This window comes from Oncorhynchus keta, unplaced genomic scaffold (genome assembly GCF_023373465.1).
Source record: "Oncorhynchus keta strain PuntledgeMale-10-30-2019 unplaced genomic scaffold, Oket_V2 Un_scaffold_1378_pilon_pilon, whole genome shotgun sequence".
Classification (NCBI taxonomy): domain Eukaryota; kingdom Metazoa; phylum Chordata; class Actinopteri; order Salmoniformes; family Salmonidae; genus Oncorhynchus; species Oncorhynchus keta.
The window spans coordinates 26,251-45,604 of NW_026290776.1; the positions used below are offsets into that span (position 1 = coordinate 26,251).

The following is a 19,354-nucleotide window of genomic DNA, read 5'->3' on the forward strand; positions in this document are numbered from 1 at the left end:
TGTCTGTTATTCAATGTGTTTCTATGGGTTAATAGCAGTAAGGACTATCTGTTATTCAATGTGTTTCTATTGGCTAATAGCAGTAAGGACTGTCTGTTATTCAATGTGTTTCTATGGGTTAATAGCAGTAAGGACTGTCTGTTATTCAATGTGTTTCTATGGGTTAATAGCAGTAAGGACTATCTGTTATTCAATGTGTTTCTATGGGCTAATAGCAGTAAGGACTGTCTGTTATTCAATGTGTTTCTATGGGCTAATAGCAGTAAGGACTCTCTGTTATTCAATGTGTTTCTAATAGCAGTAAGGACTCTCTGTTATTCAATGTGTTTCTATGGGCTAATAGCAGTAAGGACTCTCTGTTATTCAATGTGTTTCTAATAGCAGTAAGGACTCTCTGTTATTCAATGTGTTTCTATTGGCTAATAGCAGTAAGGACTGTCTGTTATTCAATGTGTTTCTATGGGTTAATAGCAGTAAGGACTATCTGTTATTCAATGTGTTTCTATGGGCTAATAGCAGTAAGGACTGTCTGTTATTCAATGTGTTTCTATGGGCTAATAGCAGTAAGGACTATCTGTTATTCAATGTGTTTCTATTGGCTAATAGCAGTAAGGACTATCTGTTATTCAATGTGTTTCTATGGGCTAATAGCAGTAAGGGCAAAAATATTTTTCATCAAATACTTTTTTTGATACTTCAAGTGGACCTTAAAATTCAACATCAAATAGCTAAATGATTCTTGGTTTGTCCTTAAAATAATTCAATATAGCTCAGTAGAACCCTTTCCCCAGACCGTTAATGGGTTAACAACGTGATTTCCTCTTGTTGCTCCTCGTTGAAACAAGCAAGGTGTTGTAGCAAACTAATCTTTACAGCAGCAACACAGCAGAAATAGAATGAATAGAACAGGCTTGGAACCTCGAACCCTGGGGATTTGTCATGGTTACACTCGACAATGGCTGCCTGGTATTGTGATGCAATCATTTCCATGGTAATGTAGAATGTTCACTCAAATTATGTTAATTGCTTTGTCTCATGCAAATGGAATGGTTTTTTGTTTGTATTGTCAGTTGAGTTGAATCAACAAATCACAGCACATTTTGATGGGTTCACTTCCTGCTTTACTTCCTGCTTTGCTTCTATGGGTACTTCTATAGGTGAAGAGAAAATGTGTGTAAATCAAAATATATATATTTTGCTATTCAAAAGGTTATTACGGTGACTGCAGTCAGTTGGCTGGCCAATAACTATCATCCCAAATTCCATGAACGTCACAGCCGCAGCTCGTTCTTTCTCTCAGCTTGTGGCTTGTTTCTCCTTAATGGTCAAACTGATCTGTCTGTCCAGGAGTCTGATAGATGAGGTCTACTGCCCCTTCCATGCTGCGCTGTGTGTTGTTGTTTTACACACTGTCTGTGTGTGTGTGTGTGTGTGTGTGTGTGTGTGTGTGTGTGTGTGTGTGTGTGTGTGTGATACAGACGTCTGATAGATGAGGTCTACTCCCCGTTCCCTGCTGTACTGCGTTGTGGGAACCTGGCATCCGATGTCCAGGTGTTCCCCAGACCTGAGCCTGTGTTCCTGGATGAAGAAATCGACCCTATGCCCCGACACATCCTCACAGGTACCTAACAGACTCTCTAAATCGACCCTATGCCCGACACATCCTCACAGGTACCAAACAGACTCTAAATCGACCCTATGCCCCGACACATCCTCACAGGTACCTAACAGACTCTCTAAATCGACCCTATGCCCCGACACATCCTCACAGGTACCTAACAGACTCTAAATCGACCCTATGCCCCGACACATCCTCACAGGTACCTAACAGACTCTCTAAATCGACCCTATGCCCCGACACATCCTCACAGGTACCTAACAGACTCTCTAAATCGACCCTATGCCCCGACACATCCTCACAGGTACCTAACAGACTCTCTAAACCGACCTTATGCCCCGACACTTCCTCACAGGTACCTAACAGACTCTCTAAATCGACCCTATGCCCCGACACATCCTCACAGGTACCTAACAGACTCTCTAAATCGACCCTATGCCCCGACACATCCTCACAGGTATCTAACAGACTCTCTAAATCGACCTTATGCCCCGACACATCCTCACAGGTACCTAACAGACTCTCTAAATCGACCCTATGCCCCGACACATCCTCACAGGTACCTAACAGACTCTAAATGATGGAGTAGCCCAATCAGAGCTCTGACCTCAATCCAGTCAGTGGAGTGACCCAATCAGAGCTCTGACCTCAATCCAGTCAGTGGAGTGACCCAATCAGAGCTCTGACCCCAATCCAGTCAGTGGAGTGACCCAATCAGAGCTCTGACCCCAATCCAGTCAGTGGAGTGACCCAATCAGAGCTCTGACCCCAATCCAGTCAGTGGAGTGACCCAATCAGAGCTCTGACCCCAATCCAGTCAGTGGAGTGACCCAATCAGAGCTCTGACCCCAATCCAGTCAGTGGAGTGACCCAATCAGAGCTCTGACCCCAATCCAGTCAGTGGAGTGACCCAATCAGAGCTCTGACCCCAATCCAGTCAGTGGAGTGACCCAATCAGAGCTCTGACCCCAATCCAGTCAGTGGAGTGACCCAATCAGAGCTCTCACCTCAATCCAGTCAGTGGAGTGACCCAATCAGAGCTCTGACCCCAATCCAGTCAGTGGAGTGACCCAATCAGAGCTCTGACCCCAATCCAGTCAGTGGAGTGACCCAATCAGAGCTCTGACCCCAATCCAGTCAGTGGAGTGACCCAATCAGAGCTCTGACCCCAATCCAGTCAGTGGAGTGACCCAATCAGAGCTCTGACCCCAATCCAGTCAAACATTTGTGCCATGACTTAAAGTTTGCTGTCCATCAATGCTTCCCAAGAAACTTGCCAGAGCTTTGAACAGTTTTGTAGAAAATGACGGTCAAATATAATACAAATATAATCTAGGTGTGCAAAGTTGGTAGCGACCTATCCCAGCAGGCTCACAGCTAATGGCTTCCACCAAGTGTCATCTAAGGGGAGGTTGAGAATGATCCAATTATGACATTTCAGTTTTGTGTTTTTGGTGTGTAGATTAGTGGCAAAAGTCCTTATTTAAATGCATAAAACTCTTGAGTCACTGTCACAACAAAATATAAACAGAAGTTCAAGAGGTTTGCAGACTCTAGGCGCTGTATGTTCTCTACCATCCCAGTCACCTGACTTCGTCATCTTCACTTCAACTGTGTTCAACTCTCTCTTACGGACTTTCCCACGTTCTTGATAAACTATCACAGTTCATTGATTTAGATGTGTTATTGCACGTTGTGTATACTGCCATTCCACTTCAAGCTGCCAATAACTAGGTGCCAAACTGTGTTCCAGATCTGGAGATAGTTGGTTTCATAGAGATAGGAGACATCTCCAGTCCTCCTGTCATGTCCAGACACCTGGTCCTGCCTATCGCTGTCAATAAAGGTTAGTTACCGCTTCTAACTAATACCACACATGGTGTTCTAACCTTCTAGAATATCCTTCTAAATTACTGTTGTCATGTTCTAAAATAGTTTTATATTATAAAAGACTGTTCTAATGTTCTAAATGAGTGTTCTAAAAGACTGTTCTAATGGTCTAAAAGAGTGTTCTAAAATGAGTGTTCTAATGTTCTAAAAGAGTGTTCTAAAATGAGTGTTCTAATGAGTTTTATTGTTGTGTTCTTGGTTCCAGAGGTGGATGACGTGGGTCCAGGAACCACAGAGGAGCCAGAGGAGGAGACATCAGCCAACCAGCAGGCAGGGAAGGTCCCCAACTTCTGTGTCCTACTCCATGGCAGTCTGAAGGTGGAGGGCATGGTGGCGCTGGTGCAGCTGGGGTAAGATAGTACTATGTTCTGTTATAACACATTATAGAGGTTCATAACGTGCTTATAGCAGGTTATAGAGGGCATGGTGTCTCTGGGTAAGATATTAATGTTTTACTCTTTTCTCTCTCAATTCAATTTGTTTTATTGGAGATTTACAATATTAACAATTACAATATTGATTATTATTATTTTAAACGGGACAATAGGAACAAAGATAACTCAGGATTAAAATAACCAACTCGTTGAACGATAACAATAAGCATACAGTAGAGGACATGTGCAGGTTGATTGGTCTGTCAGACACTGTCTCTCATCTTATGGCAGGCAGCAATGTAGTGCGCTGCCAACCCACAGCTCTCTGCGACCTCCCCCAACAGGACGGGTAGCCTATCCACATCAGAGAGGTCTTCAATGTAGTGCGCTGCCAACCCACAGCTCTCTGTGTCCTCCCCCAACAGGACTGGTAGCCCTATCCTCATCAGAGAGGTCTTTGATGTAGCGCGCTGCCAACCCACAGCTCTCTGCGTCCTCCCCCAACAGGACGGGTAGCCCTATCCTCATCAGAGAGGTCTTTGATGTAGTGCGCTGCCAACCCACAGCTCTCTGCGTCCTCCCCCAACAGGACTGGTAGCCCTATCCTCATCAGAGAGCTCTTTGATGTAGTGGTCTGCCAACCCACAGCTCTCTGCCAACCCACAGCTCTCTGCCAACCCACAGCTCTCTGCGTCCTCCCCCAACAGGACGGGTAGCCCTATCCTCATCAGAGAGGTCTTTGATGTAGTGCGCTGCCAACCCACAGCTCTCTGCGTCCTCCCCCAACAGGACTGGTAGCCCTATCCTCATCAGAGAGGTCTTTGATGTAGTGGTCTGCCAACCCACAGCTCTCTGCGTCCTCCCCCAACAGGACTGGTAGCCCTATCCTCATCAGAGAGGTCTTTGATGTAGTGGTCTGCCAACCCACAGCTCTCTGCGTCCTCCCCCAACAGGACTGGTAGCCCTATCCTCATCAGAGAGGTCTTTGATGTAGTGGTCTGCCAACCCACAGCTCTCTGCGTCCTCCCCAACAGGACGGGTAGCCCTATCCTCATCAGAGAGGTCTTTGATGTAGTGCGCTGCCAACCCACAGCTCTCTGCGTCCTCCCCCAACAGAACGGGTAGCCCTATCCTCATCAGAGAGGTCTTTGATGTAGTGGTCTGCCAACCCACAGCTCTCTGCGTCCTCCCCCAACAGGACGGGTAGCCCTATCCTCATCAGAGAGGTCTTTGATGTAGTGGTCTGCCAACCCACAGCTCTCTGCGTCCTCCCCCAACAGGACTGGTAGCCCTATCCTCATCAGAGAGGTCTTTGATGTAGTGCGCTGCCAACCCACAGCTCTCTGCGTCCTCCCCAACAGGACTGGTAGCCCTATCCTCATCAGAGAGGTCTTTGATGTAGTGGTCTGCCAACCCACAGCTCTCTGCGTCCTCCCCCAACAGGACTGGTAGCCCTATCCTCATCAGAGAGGTCTTTGATGTAGTGCGCTGCCAACCCACAGCTCTCTGCGTCCTCCCCAACAGAACGGGTAGCCCTATCCTCATCAGAGAGGTCTTTGATGTAGTGCGCTGCCAACCCACAGCTCTCTGCGTCCTCCCCCAACAGGACGGGTAGCCCTATCCTCATCAGAGAGGTCTTTAATGTAGTGGTCTGCCAACCCACAGCTCTCTGCGTCCTCCCCCAACAGAACGGGTAGCCCTATCCTCATCAGAGAGGTCTTTGATGTAGTGGTCTGCCAACCCACAGCTCTCTGCGTCCTCCCCCAACAGGACGGGTAGCCCTATCCTCATCAGAGAGGTCTTTGATGTAGTGGTCTGCCAACCCACAGCTCTCTGCCAACCCACAGCTCTCTGCGTCCTCCCCCAACAGGACGGGTAGCCCTATCCTCATCAGAGAGGTCTTTGAAACGTGGAATAAGGGTTTCAGATCTGGGGAAATGACACTCTGTAACTGAAATATTTGTAACATTTTCTCTCTGTAGCCCAGAGTGGTATGGTATGCTGTACTCCCAGGCAGACAGCAAGAAGAAGTCTAATCTGATGATGTCTCTGTTTGAGCCTGGACCTGAGCCTTTACCCTGGCTGGGCAAGGTGTCTCAGCTAGGACCTATATCAGGTAGCTAATCAAACGGTTAATTAACCCCCCGAACCTGTCCAGAGATCTACCAGCTGACAATGGTAGCTTGATTTTCTGACCTTTTAACCTCTCTCTCTTTCAGATGCAGCTGAGAAACGGGGAGGATGACAGTAAGAGTCCTTTCCCACTGCAGCCTAAGATCAAACGCAGCTACGCTCAGAACGTCACTGTCTGGATCAAAGCTAGCGGACTGCAGGTACAGATAACGGGCTGTAGAAATAGAAGCTAGTGGACTGCAGGTACAGATAACGGGCTGTAGAAATAGAAGCTAGCCGACTGCAGGTACAGATAACGGGCTGTAGAAATAGAAGCTAGCCGACTGCTGGTACAGATAACGGGCTGTAGAAATAGAAGCTAGCGGACTGCAGGTACAGATAACGGGCTGTAGAAATAGAAGCTAGCGGACTGCAGGTACAGATAACGGGCTGTAGAAATAGAAGCTAGCGGACTGCAGGTACAGATAACGGGCTGTAGAAATAGAAGCTAGTGGACTGCAGGTACAGATAACGGGCTGTAGAAATAGAAGCTAGCCGACTGCAGGTACAGATAACAGGCTGTAGAAATAGAAGCTAGCCGACTGCGGGTACAGATAAAGGGCTGTAGAAATAGAAGCTCGCGGACTGCAGGTACAGATAACGGGCTGTAGAATTAGAAGCTAGCCGACTGCTGGTACAGATAACGGGCTGTAGAAATAGAAGCTAGCGGACTGCAGGTACAGATAACGGGCTGTAGAAATAGAAGCTACGGACTGCGGGTACAGATAACGGGCTGTAGAAATGGAAGCTAGCGGACTGCAGGTACAGATAACGGGCTGTAGAAATAGAAGCTAGCGGACTGCAGGTACAGATAACGGGCTCCTGATAGCCGAGTGGAATTACGAAAGACCATGATTGGAGATGTGTTAAGGCCTCACTGTAAGGATTATGTTGATTGGTGCTTGACTTCCTGTGTGTCAACCAATCAACAGACTGATGTGCAGAAGATCCTGAGGAACGCCAGGAAACTGCCAGAGAAGACTCAGACATTCTACAAGGTAGTCACTGTCTGAGACATACAAACAATCACCCATAGAAGGTCATATTTGGGGCCTCCCGGGTGGTGCCGTGGTCTAGGTCACTGCATCGCAGTGCTAGCTGTGCCACCAGAGACTCTGGGTTCGAGCCCAGGCTCTGTTGCAGCCGGCCGCGACCGGGAGGTCCGTGAAAAGGGGGTAAAATTCTAAATGAAAAATAATACATAAAAATAATAAATAAGGTAATATTCAACAGTGAGAAAGTTCTGGGATGGATACCTAAGGTTTCCTGATTTAACCTGGGTCATGTTCAATGGTCGCAAACATGGAGGTAGAATCATTTTCCGTTGCAAAACGTTTTACAACGTTTTGATGTTGTGCCCTAATGAACACAATCCTGGTTCTGACTGCCTATTATTATGTTCACTCGATAATGGAGGTAAACTGATCTATTCATTCTATAATAGAGGTAAACTGATCTATTCATTCTATAATGGAGGTAAACTGATCTATTCATTCTATAATAGAGGTAAACTGATCTATTCATTCTATAATAGAGGTAAACTGATCTATTCATTCTATAATGGAGGTAAACTGATCTATTCACTCTATAATGGAGGTAAACTGATCTATTCATTCTATAATGGAGGTAAACTGATCTATTCACTCTATAATGGAGGTAAACTGATCTATTCACTCTATAATGGAGGTAAACTGATCTATTCACTCTATAATGGAGGTAAACTGATCTATTCATTCTATAATAGAGGTAAACTGATCTATTCACTCTAATGGGTGTGAACTGATCTATTCACTCGATAATAGAGGTAAACTGATCTATTCACTCTAATGGGTGTGAACTGATCTATTCACTCGATAATAGAGGTAAACTGATCTATTCATTTTATAATAGAGGTAAACTGATCTATTCATTCTATAATAGAGGTAAACTGATCTATTCACTCTATAATAGAGGTAAACTGATCTATTCATTCTATAATGGAGGTAAACTGATCTATTCACTCTATAATGGAGGTAAACTGATCTATTCATTCTATAATGGAGGTAAACTGATCTATTCATTCTATAATGGAGGTAAACTGATCTATTCACTCTATAATGGAGGTAAACTGATCTATTCATTCTATAATGGAGGTAAACTGATCTATTCACTCTATAATGGAGGTAAACTGATCTATTCATTCTATAATGGAGGTAAACTGATCTATTCACTCTATAATGGAGGTAAACTGATCTATTCATTCTATAATGGAGGTAAACTGATCTATTCACTCTATAATGTGTGTAAATTAATTCCTCTATATGTTGTCTATTGCTAGCAGCACCATTTCACATTCTGGGTCTGTAAATATACAGTTGAAGTCGGAAGTTTACATACATCTTAGCCTAAATATATTTAAACTCAGTTTTTCACTATTCCTGACATTTAATCTTAGTAAAAATTCCCTGTCTTTGGTCAGTTAGGATCACCACTTTATTTTAAGAATGTGAAATGTCAGAATAATACTAGTGTGATTTATTTCAGCTTTTATTTCTTTCTTCACATTCCCAGTGGGTCAGAAGTTTACATACACTCAATTAGTATTTGGTAGAATTGCCTTTAAATTGTTTAACTTGGGTCAAACGTTTCGAGTAGCCTTCCACAAGCTTCCCAGAATAAGTTGGGTGAATTTTGTCCCATTCCTCCTGACAGAGCTGGTGTAACTGAGTCAGGTTTGTTGGCCTCCTTGCTCGCACACGCTTTTTCAGTTCTGCCCACAAATGTTCTAGCGGATTGATGTCAGGGCTTTGTGATGGCCACTCCAATACCTTGACTTTGGAAGTGTGCTTGGGGTCATTGTCCATGTGGAAGACCCATTTGCGACCAAGCTTTAACTTCCTGACTGATGTCTTGAGATGTTGCTTTAATATATCAACATAATTGTCCATCCTCATGATGTCATCTATTTTGTGAAGTGCACCAGACCCTCCTGCAGCAAAGCACCCGCACAACATGATGTTGGGATGGTGTTCTTCGGCTTGCAAAGCATCCCCCATTTTTTATTTTTGTTTCATCAGACCAGAAGACATTTCTCCAAAAAGTACAATCTTTGTCCCCATGTGCAGTTGCAAACTGTCTTTTTTTTATGGCGGTTTTGGAGCAGTGGCTTCCACCATGCTGAGCGGCCTTTCAGGTTATGTCGATATAGGACTCATTTTACTGTGGATATAGATACTTTTGTACCTGTTTCCTCCAGCATCTTCACAAGGTCCTTTGCTGTTGCTCTGGGATTGATTTGCACTTTTCGCACCAAAGTACGTTCATCTCTAGGAGACAGAACGCGTCTCCTTCCTGAGCGTTATGACGACTGCGTGGTCCCATGGTGTTTATACATGCGTACTGTTGTTTATACATGCGTACTGTTGTTTGGACAGATGAACATGGTACCTTCAGGCGTTTGGAAATTGCTCCTGAGGTCTTGTCTGATTTCTTTTGATTTTCCCGTTATGTCAAGCAAAGAGACACTGAGTTTGAAGGTTGGTCTGGAAATACATCCACACCAACTGACGTCAATTAGCCTATCAGAAGCTTCTAAAGCCATGACATCATTTTCTGGAATTTTCCAAGCTGTTTAAAGGCACAGTAAACTTCTGACCCACTGGAATTGTGATACTGTAAATGAATCTGTCGGAAAAATGACTTAGATGTGGTTGAAAAACAAGTTTTAATGTCTCCAACTGTACTTGGTGAATAAAAGTGATGTTTATTTAGTTGCGTGTCTCCATCTGCCCACCAGGAGCTGAACCGTCTGCGGAAGGCAGCGCTGGCGTTTGGTTTCTGGGAGCTGCTGAAGGGCGTGGCAGAGCTGTTAGAGAGGGAGTGTACCCTGCTGCCAGACACGGCACACCCCGACGCAGCCTTCCAGCTATCACACGCTGCCAAGCAGCTTAAACTGGCCTCCACAGGAGACTCCCAGTACGCTGCCTTCGACCAGAACATCAACCCCATGCACACCGACTTCTCTGGGGGAGGAGCTGGCATGTAGAGGAAGGAAGACTGCTTCTGCCCGTTGTGTCCTCTCTAATGCCCAGGAAGCCGAGTCCTCTCTAATGTCCAGGAAGCCCCGAGTCCTAGTAGATGTTGGCCTGTGTCCTCTCTAATGCCCAGGAAGCTCAGATTCAAGTAGAGATGTTGGCCTGTGTCCTCTAATGCCCAGGAAGCTCCGATTCAAGTAGAGATGTTGGCCTGTGTCCTCTAATGCCCAGGAAGCTCCGATTCAAGTAGAGATGTTGGCCTGTGTCCTCTCTCACGCCCAGGAAGCTCCCAATACAGCTTTGTAAGTGTTAGTTGCTCAGTGAAACTCCATATTTGGTGAGTAACTATCTTCATTTACTCCCGTTACAGCCAGTATGTCATTTCAGAAAATATCGAAAAACCCCTTTGGCACCTCCAATGAGGCTTTTTCCCCCTCGATTCCTTGTACATTTGTATTTAGACCTAATAATGAATGAAATAATGTATTTTGACAATTTGAATCTGAGCTTCCTGGGTTGTTAGAGAGGAGCCCCGTCATGCTCAACATCTCTAAATCCTATAGGCTCTGGTCTAAAGTAGTGCACTATATAGGGAATAGGGAATAGGGCTCTGGTCTAAATTAGTGCACTATATAGGGAATAGGGTGCTGTTTCAGACTACTAGAATGGCACACCAACTGTTTAAAGTTAAGGCTTCACATGTGTTTTTGACCATATCGTTTTTATAACTTTCCTAATGAATAAATGAAAAAAAAAAAGGTTTATTTTTTTCCAACGATGAGTATTTTTTTTATTAATCTTTACACAATTTACCCAGGAAGTGGAGCTGCTCATATTGATTGACGTGACAAAAACATACATCTTATGTGACTTTCCCCTGAGGATGTTTGTTAGCAGGAAAACGTCTTACTACAACGGAAAATTCCAAGGTTCTCCTAACTGGGACTTCTGGAAATGTTGAGGAAAAATACTGGAATTTAGTCAACCTAGATGAGATGATGGGAAGCAGAGGTTGTTGGAGGTCAAATATAAAAAAAAAAAGTCAGTTAGACTTCCTCTTCTTGGTCCGGAACCTCTTCAGCCTCTGTTTGTACAGGTGGCGGAAATTGATGAGAAGCCCTGCAAACACAACAGACGAATATTGTTAAGTCATAAGTTGATGAACTCTTTATATATGAGGGTGTGGCCGATGTTACATGTACACAGCCTTTAAAGATGGACACCTCAATATTGTCACAAAGAGTAATTACCCTATAACTGCAAAGGTGGACAGTATGTATATTGATCCATTTTTTCACAACTCACCGATGACCATGAGAGGTAGGTAGATATAGAGGACACAGGAGAAGCTGGCAGAGGAGCCCAGGGCCTCAGGTAGAGGGATACTGAACAGTCTGCTCTGGTCAAACACTGAGATGGACTGGACCACTGCAACCGCTGGAGAGGGGGGAAAGAGAACTGCTGAGTAAATGGACTGGACCACTGGAGAGGTAGGGGGGGAGAGGGAACTGTTGAGTAATATGTTACCCAGGTATTCTGTCCATTCTTCAGGCTTCCCATTGCCTCTTAGTATTACTGTACACCCGTAAACTAACTCACCTTCAGCCAGCACCCCAGAGGGTACAGGACTATCCCAACGGTGTCCCTATAAACTAACGCACCCCCAGAGGGTACAGGACTATCTGACGGTGTCCCTATAAACTAACGCACCCCAGAGGGTACAGGACTATCTGACGGTGTCCCTATAAACTAACGCACCCCAGAGGGTACAGGACTATCTGACGGTGTCCCTGTAAACTAACGCACCCCCATCTGACGGTGTCCCTGTAAACTAACGCACCCCAGAGGGTACAGGACTATCTGACGGTGTCCCTGTAAACTAACGCACCCCTAGAGGATACAGGGGTAACCAGACGGTGTACCCGTAAACTCACCTTCAGCCAGCACCCCAGAGGGTACAGGGGTATCCAGACGGTGTACCTCAGCCAGGTGATCGTCTTCCACTCTGTGTCGATACAACCCAGCATGTAGAATGGATACCTGGGGGAGGAATGGATTTTCATTGGGGGAAAAATGGCATCCTGAAAACAAGAAGTAAAGCATACATTTTCTTTGCTGTTATTCATGAGCTACACACAGAGATCTGTGTCAGTGTTGTGGAATAAAAGAGGGTAACATCTACAGAGGAAACTGGACAGATAACTCTACCATTGAATCTTACGCATGGCTGAGGAAGGTTCTTGACGATCGGCCATTTTGCTTCCACAGCCATACAACACACACACAGAGAGCATGAATGACCCCTTTATGTACAGTAGGCTTATAATCCCACCTAAACATCTCTATAGCACTCCAGAGGTAGAAGACAGTATATACCACCTAAACATCTCTAAAACCACTCCAGAGGTAGAAGACAGTATATACCACCTAAACATCTCTAAAACCACTCCAGAGGTAGAAGACAGTATATACCACCTAAACATCTCTATACCCACCTAAACATCTCTATACCACCTAAACATCTCTATACCCACCTAAAGATCTCTATACCCACCTAAACATCTCTAAAACCACTCCAGAGGTAGAAGACAGTATATACCACCTAAACATCTCTATACCCACCTAAACATCTCTATACCCACCTAAACATCTCTAAAACCACTCCAGAGGTAGAAGACAGTATATACCACCTAAACATCTCTATACCCACCTAGACATCTCTATACCACCTAAACATCTCTATACCCACCTAAAGATCTCTATACCCACCTAAACATCTCTATACCCACCTAAAGATCTCTATAGCGCTCCAGAGGTAGAAGACAGTATATACCACCTAAACATCTCTATACCCACCTAAACATCTCTATACCCACCTAAACATCTCTATACCCACCTAAACATCTCTATACCACTCCAGAGGTAGAAGACAGTATATACCACCTAAACATCTCTATACCCACCTAAACATCTCTATACCCACCTAAACATCTCTATACCCACCTAAACATCTCTATACCCACCTAAACATCTCTATACCCACCTAAACATCTCTATAGCGCTCCAGAGGTAGAAGACAGTATATACCACCTAAACATCTCTATACCCACCTAAAGATCTCTATACCCACCTAAACATCTCTATACCCACCTAAACATCTCTATACCACTCCAGAGGTAGAAGACAGTATATACCACCTAAACATCTCTATACCCACCTAAACATCTCTATACCCACCTAAACATCTCTATACCCACCTAAACATCTCTATACCCACCTAAAGATCTCTATACCCACCTAAAGATCTCTATACCCACCTAAACATCTCTATACCCACCTAAACATCTCTATACCCACCTAAAGATCTCTATACCCACCTAAAGATCTCTATAGCGCCAGAGGTAGAAGACAAAGAAGACCACTGGTTTGTTGTGCATCTCCTGCAGGCTGCCGAGGATGATGAAGAGGATGAAGTTCCTACCAATCACCTGGAGATGAAGAGCACCACAGTACAGAGTCACAAACACCAGAGAGACTGATAGAAAGATGTCAACTCCACAGTACAGAGTCAAACACCAGAGAGACTGACAGAAAGATGTCAACTCCACAGTACATAGAGTCACAAACACCAGAGAGACTGATAGAAAGATGTCAACTCCACAGTACAGAGTCACAAACACCAGAGAGACTGGTGACTGACTCCACTTTGAACGTTAGAAAAATCATTAAAACCGTTAACACCTAATAACAAGTAAACTACCCGTGTTGTAGAGTATGATGAACGACCACAGTAAACTACCTGTGTTGTAGAGTGATGAACGACCACAGTAAACTACCTGTGTTGTAGAGTGATAAACGACCACAGTAAACTACCTGTGTTGTAGAGTGATGAACGACCACAGTAAACTACCTGTGTTGTAGAGTATGATGAACGACCACAGTAAACTACCTGTGTTGTAGAGTGATAAACGACCACAGTAAACTACCTGTGTTGTAGAGTGATGAACGACCACAGTAAACTACCTGTGTTGTAGAGTATGATAAACGACCACAGTAAACTACCCGTGTTGTAGAGTGATGAACGACCACAGTAAACTACCTGTGTTGTAGAGTATGATGAACGACCACAGTAAACTACCTGTGTTGTAGAGTGATAAACGACCACAGTAAACTACCTGTGTTGTAGAGTGATGAACGACCACAGTAAACTACCTGTGTTGTAGAGTGATAAACGACCACAGTAAACTACCTGTGTTGTAGAGTGATGAACGACCACAGTAAACTACCTGTGTTGTAGAGTATGATGAACGACCACAGTAAACTACCTGTGTTGTAGAGTGATGAACGACCACAGTAAACTACCTGTGTTGTAGAGTATGATGAACGACCACAGTAAACTACCCGTGTTGTAGAGTATGATGAACGACCACAGTAAACTACCTGTGTTGTAGAGTGATGAACGACCACAGTAAACTACCTGTGTTGTAGAGTATGATGAACGACCACAGTAAACTACCTGTGTTGTAGAGTATGATGAACGACCACAGTAAACTACCTGTGTTGTAGAGTATGATAAACGACCACAGTAAACTACCTGTGTTGTAGAGTGATGAACGACCACAGTAAACTGCCCGTGTTGTAGAGTATGATGAACGACCACAGTAAACTACCTGTGTTGTAGAGTGATGAACGACCACAGTAAACTACCTGTGTTGTAGAGTATGATAAACGACCACAGTAAACTACCTGTGTTGTAGAGTATGATGAACGACCACAGTAAACTACCTGTGTTGTAGAGTCTGATAAACGACCACAGTAAACTACCCCTGTGTTGTAGAGTGATGAACGACCACAGTAAACTACCCGTGTTGTAGAGTATGATAAACGACCACAGTAAACTACCTGTGTTGTAGAGTGATGAACGACCACAGTAAACTACCTGTGTTGTAGAGTATGATAAACGACCACAGTAAACTACCTGTGTTGTAGAGTATGATGAACGACCACAGTAAACTACCTGTGTTGTAGAGTCTGATAAACGACCACAGTAAACTACCCCTGTGTTGTAGAGTGATGAACGACCACAGTAAACTACCTGTGTTGTAGAGTATGATAAACGACCACAGTAAACTACCTGTGTTGTAGAGTATGATAAACGACCACAGTAAACTACCCGTGTTGTAGAGTGATGAACGACCACAGTAAACTACCTGTGTTGTAGAGTGATGAACGACCACAGTAAACTACCTGTGTTGTAGAGTATGATAAACGACCACAGTAAACTACCTGTGTTGTAGAGTATGATAAACGACCACAGTAAACTACCTGTGTTGTAGAGTATGATAAACGACCACAGTAAACTACCTGTGTTGTAGAGTCTGATAAACGACCACAGTAAACTACCCCTGTGTTGTAGAGTATGATGAACGACCACAGTAAACTACCCCTGTGTTGTAGAGTATGATGAACGACCACAGTAAACTACCCCTGTGTTGTAGAGTATGATGAACGACCACAGTAAACTACCTGTGTTGTAGAGTGATGAACGACCACAGTAAACTACCCCTGTGTTGTAGAGTATGATTGATAAACGACCACAGTAAACTACCTGTGTTGTAGAGTGATGAACGACCACAGTAAACTACCTGTGTTGTAGAGTATGATAAACGACCACAGTAAACTACCTGTGTTGTAGAGTATGATAAACGACCACAGTAAACTACCTGTGTTGTAGAGTATGATAAACGACCACAGTAAACTACCTGTGTTGTAGAGTCTGATAAACGACCACAGTAAACTACCCGTGTTGTAGAGTATGATTGATAAACGACCACAGTAAACTACCCGTGTTGTAGAGTATGATTGATAAACGACCACAGTAAACTACCCGTGTTGTAGAGTATGATGAACGACCACAGTAAACTACCTGTGTTGTAGAGTGATAAACGACCACAGTAAACTACCTGTGTTGTAGAGTGATGAACGACCACAGTAAACTACCCGTGTTGTAGAGTGATGAACGACCACAGTAAACTACCTGTGTTGTAGAGTATGATAAACGACCACAGTAAACTACCCGTGTTGTAGAGTGATAAACGACCACAGTAAACTACCTGTGTTGTAGAGTATGATAAACGACCACAGTAAACTACCTGTGTTGTAGAGTATGATAAACGACCACAGTAAACTACCTGTGTTGTAGAGTCTGATAAACGACCACAGTAAACTACCCCTGTGTTGTAGAGTGATGAACGACCACAGTAAACTACCTGTGTTGTAGAGTGATGAACGACCACAGTAAACTACCTGTGTTGTAGAGTATGATAAACGACCACAGTAAACTACCTGTGTTGTAGAGTATGATAAACGACCACAGTAAACTACCCGTGTTGTAGAGTGATGAACGACCACAGTAAACTACCTGTGTTGTAGAGTGATGAACGACCACAGTAAACTACCTGTGTTGTAGAGTATGATAAACGACCACAGTAAACTACCTGTGTTGTAGAGTATGATAAACGACCACAGTAAACTACCTGTGTTGTAGAGTCTGATAAACGACCACAGTAAACTACCCCTGTGTTGTAGAGTATGATGAACGACCACAGTAAACTACCCCTGTGTTGTAGAGTGATGAACGACCACAGTAAACTACCCCTGTGTTGTAGAGTATGATGAACGACCACAGTAAACTACCTGTGTTGTAGAGTGATGAACGACCACAGTAAACTACCCCTGTGTTGTAGAGTATGATAAACGACCACAGTAAACTACCTGTGTTGTAGAGTGATGAACGACCACAGTAAACTACCTGTGTTGTAGAGTATGATTGATAAACGACCACAGTAAACTACCTGTGTTGTAGAGTGATGAACGACCACAGTAAACTACCTGTGTTGTAGAGTATGATGAACGACCACAGTAAACTACCTGTGTTGTAGAGTATGATAAACGACCACAGTAAACTACCTGTGTTGTAGAGTATGATGAACGACCACAGTAAACTACCTGTGTTGTAGAGTATGATAAACGACCACAGTAAACTACCTGTGTTGTAGAGTCTGATAAACGACCACAGTAAACTACCCGTGTTGTAGAGTATGATTGATAAACGACCACAGTAAACTACCCGTGTTGTAGAGTATGATAAACGACCACAGTAAACTACCCGTGTTGTAGAGTATGATGAACGACCACAGTAAACTACCTGTGTTGTAGAGTATGATGAACGACCACAGTAAACTACCTGTGTTGTAGAGTATGATAAACGACCACAGTAAACTACCTGTGTTGTAGAGTATGATAAACGACCACAGTAAACTACCTGTGTTGTAGAGTATGATAAACGACCACAGTAAACTACCTGTGTTGTAGAGTATGATGAACGACCACAGTAAACTACCTGTGTTGTAGAGTATGATAAACGACCACAGTAAACTACCTGTGTTGTAGAGTCTGATAAACGACCACAGTAAACTACCCGTGTTGTAGAGTATGATTGATAAACGACCACAGTAAACTACCCGTGTTGTAGAGTATGATTGATAAACGACCACAGTAAACTACCTGTGTTGTAGAGTATGATAAACGACCACAGTAAACTACCCGTGTTGTAGAGTATGATGAACGACCACAGTAAACTACCCGTGTTGTAGAGTATGATGAACGACCACAGTAAACTACCCCTGTGTTGTAGAGTATGATGAACGACCACAGTAAACTACCCGTGTTGTAGAGTATGATGAACGACCACAGTAAACTACCCCTGTGTTGTAGAGTATGATGAACGACCACAGTAAACTACCTGTGTTGTAGAGTATGATAAACGACCACAGTAAACTACCCGTGTTGTAGAGTATGATTGATAAACGACCACAGTAAACTACCCGTGTTGTAGAGTATGATGAACGACCACAGTAAACTACCCGTGTTGTAGAGTCTGATGAACGACCACAGTAAACTACCTGTGTTGTAGAGTGATGAACGACCACAGTAAACTACCCGTGTTGTAGAGTATGATGAACGACCACAGTAAACTACCCGTGTTGTAGAGTCTGATGAACGACCACAGTAAACTACCCGTGTTGTAGAGTCTGATGAACGACCACAGTAAACTACCCGTGTTGTAGAGTGATGAACGACCACAGTAAACTACCTGTGTTGTAGAGTCTGATAAACGACCACAGTAAACTACCTGTGTTGTAGAGTGATGAGCGACCACAGTAAACTACCTGTGTTGTAGAGTATGATGAACGACCACAGTAAACTACCTGTGTTGTAGAGTATGATGAACGACCACAGTAAACTACCTGTGTTGTAGAGTATGATAAACGACCACAGTAAACTACCTGTGTTGTAGAGTATGATGAACGACCACAGTAAACTACCTGTGTTGTAGAGTATGATAAACGACCACAGTAAACTACCTGTGTTGTAGAGTATGATAAACGACCACAGTAAACTACCTGTGTTGTAGAGTATGATAAACGACCACAGTAAACTACCCCTGTGTTGTAGAGTATGATAAACGACCACAGTAAACTACCTGTGTTGTAGAGTATGATAAACGACCACAGTAAACTACCTGTGTTGTAGAGTATGATAAACGACCACAGTAAACTACCTGTGTTGTAGAGTATGATAAACGACCACAGTAAACTACCTGTGTTGTAGAGTATGATAAACGACCACAGTAAACTACCTGTGTTGTAGAGTGATGAACGACCACAGTAAACTACCCGTGTTGTAGAGTATGATAAACGACCACAGTAAACTACCTGTGTTGTAGAGTATGATGAACGACCACAGTAAACTACCTGTGTTGTAGAGTATGATGAACGACCACAGTAAACTACCTGTGTTGTAGAGTATGATGAACGACCACAGTAAACTACCTGTGTTGTAGAGTATGATGAACGACCACAGTAAACTACCTGTGTTGTAGAGTGATGAACGACCACAGTAAACTACCTGTGTTGTAGAGTATGATGAACGACCACAGTAAACTACCTGTGTTGTAGAGTATGATAAACGACCACAGTAAACTACCTGTGTTGTAGAGTATGATAAACGACCACAGTAAACTACCTGTGTTGTAGAGTCTGATAAACGACCACAGTAAACTACCTGTGTTGTAGAGTCTGATAAACGACCACAGTAAACTACCTGTGTTGTAGAGTATGATAAACGACCACAGTAAACTACCCCTGTGTTGTAGAGTCTGATAAACGACCACAGTAAACTACCTGTGTTGTAGAGTATGATAAACGACCACAGTAAACTACCTG

At 43.7% G+C, this 19,354-nt stretch overlaps 1 protein-coding gene, 2 long non-coding RNA genes and 1 pseudogene across 11 annotated transcripts; 3 read left to right on the forward strand and 1 right to left on the reverse strand.

Annotated features, from left to right (window-relative positions):
• The window catches only part of LOC127927383 (integrator complex subunit 14-like), a 33,004-nt pseudogene extending 22,198 nt beyond the window's left edge, over positions 1-10,806 (forward strand).
• LOC127927384 (uncharacterized) lies at positions 3,876-5,830 on the forward strand. 4 transcript variants are annotated; one of them, XR_008127257.1, is made up of 4 exons: positions 3,876-4,863; positions 4,945-5,190; positions 5,272-5,353; positions 5,599-5,830. It is a non-coding gene; the product is annotated as an uncharacterized LOC127927384 (long non-coding RNA). The 4 variants fall into 4 exon arrangements; XR_008127256.1 differs by having other exon boundaries at positions 4,945-5,353; XR_008127258.1 differs by lacking the exon at positions 5,272-5,353.
• LOC127927385 (uncharacterized) lies at positions 7,572-9,427 on the forward strand. 6 transcript variants are annotated; one of them, XR_008127261.1, is made up of 3 exons: positions 7,572-7,710; positions 7,801-7,858; positions 8,007-9,427. It is a non-coding gene; the product is annotated as an uncharacterized LOC127927385 (long non-coding RNA). The 6 variants fall into 6 exon arrangements; XR_008127263.1 differs by having other exon boundaries at positions 8,067-9,427; XR_008127265.1 differs by having other exon boundaries at positions 8,097-9,427.
• Positions 10,807-10,827: 21 nt separating the features above from the next.
• Positions 10,828-12,322, reverse strand: LOC127927380 (very-long-chain (3R)-3-hydroxyacyl-CoA dehydratase-like). Its single transcript, XM_052513692.1, has 4 exons — positions 12,289-12,322; positions 12,002-12,148; positions 11,373-11,504; positions 10,828-11,186 (listed from the first exon to the last, which is right to left on the reverse strand). Exons 1-4 carry the CDS (start codon positions 12,320-12,322, stop codon positions 11,110-11,112), a joined length of 390 nt encoding a protein of 129 aa, XP_052369652.1. The 3' UTR covers positions 10,828-11,109.
• Between the last annotated feature and the right edge of the window lie 7,032 nt (positions 12,323-19,354).

Bases quoted from the DNA above. Each gene is read 5' to 3' on its own strand.
- LOC127927380 (XM_052513692.1), bottom strand. From the start codon at position 12,322: ATGGCCGATCGTCAAGAACCTTCCTCAGCCATGC. The intron at 12,149-12,288 runs GTAAGATTCAAT...TCTTGTTTTCAG, and splicing joins AGAACCTTCCTCAGCCATGC to GATGCCATTTTTCCCCCAAT. The intron at 11,505-12,001 runs GTGAGTTTACGG...CCCCCTCTCCAG, and splicing joins CTCTGGGGTGCTGGCTGAAG to CGGTTGCAGTGGTCCAGTCC.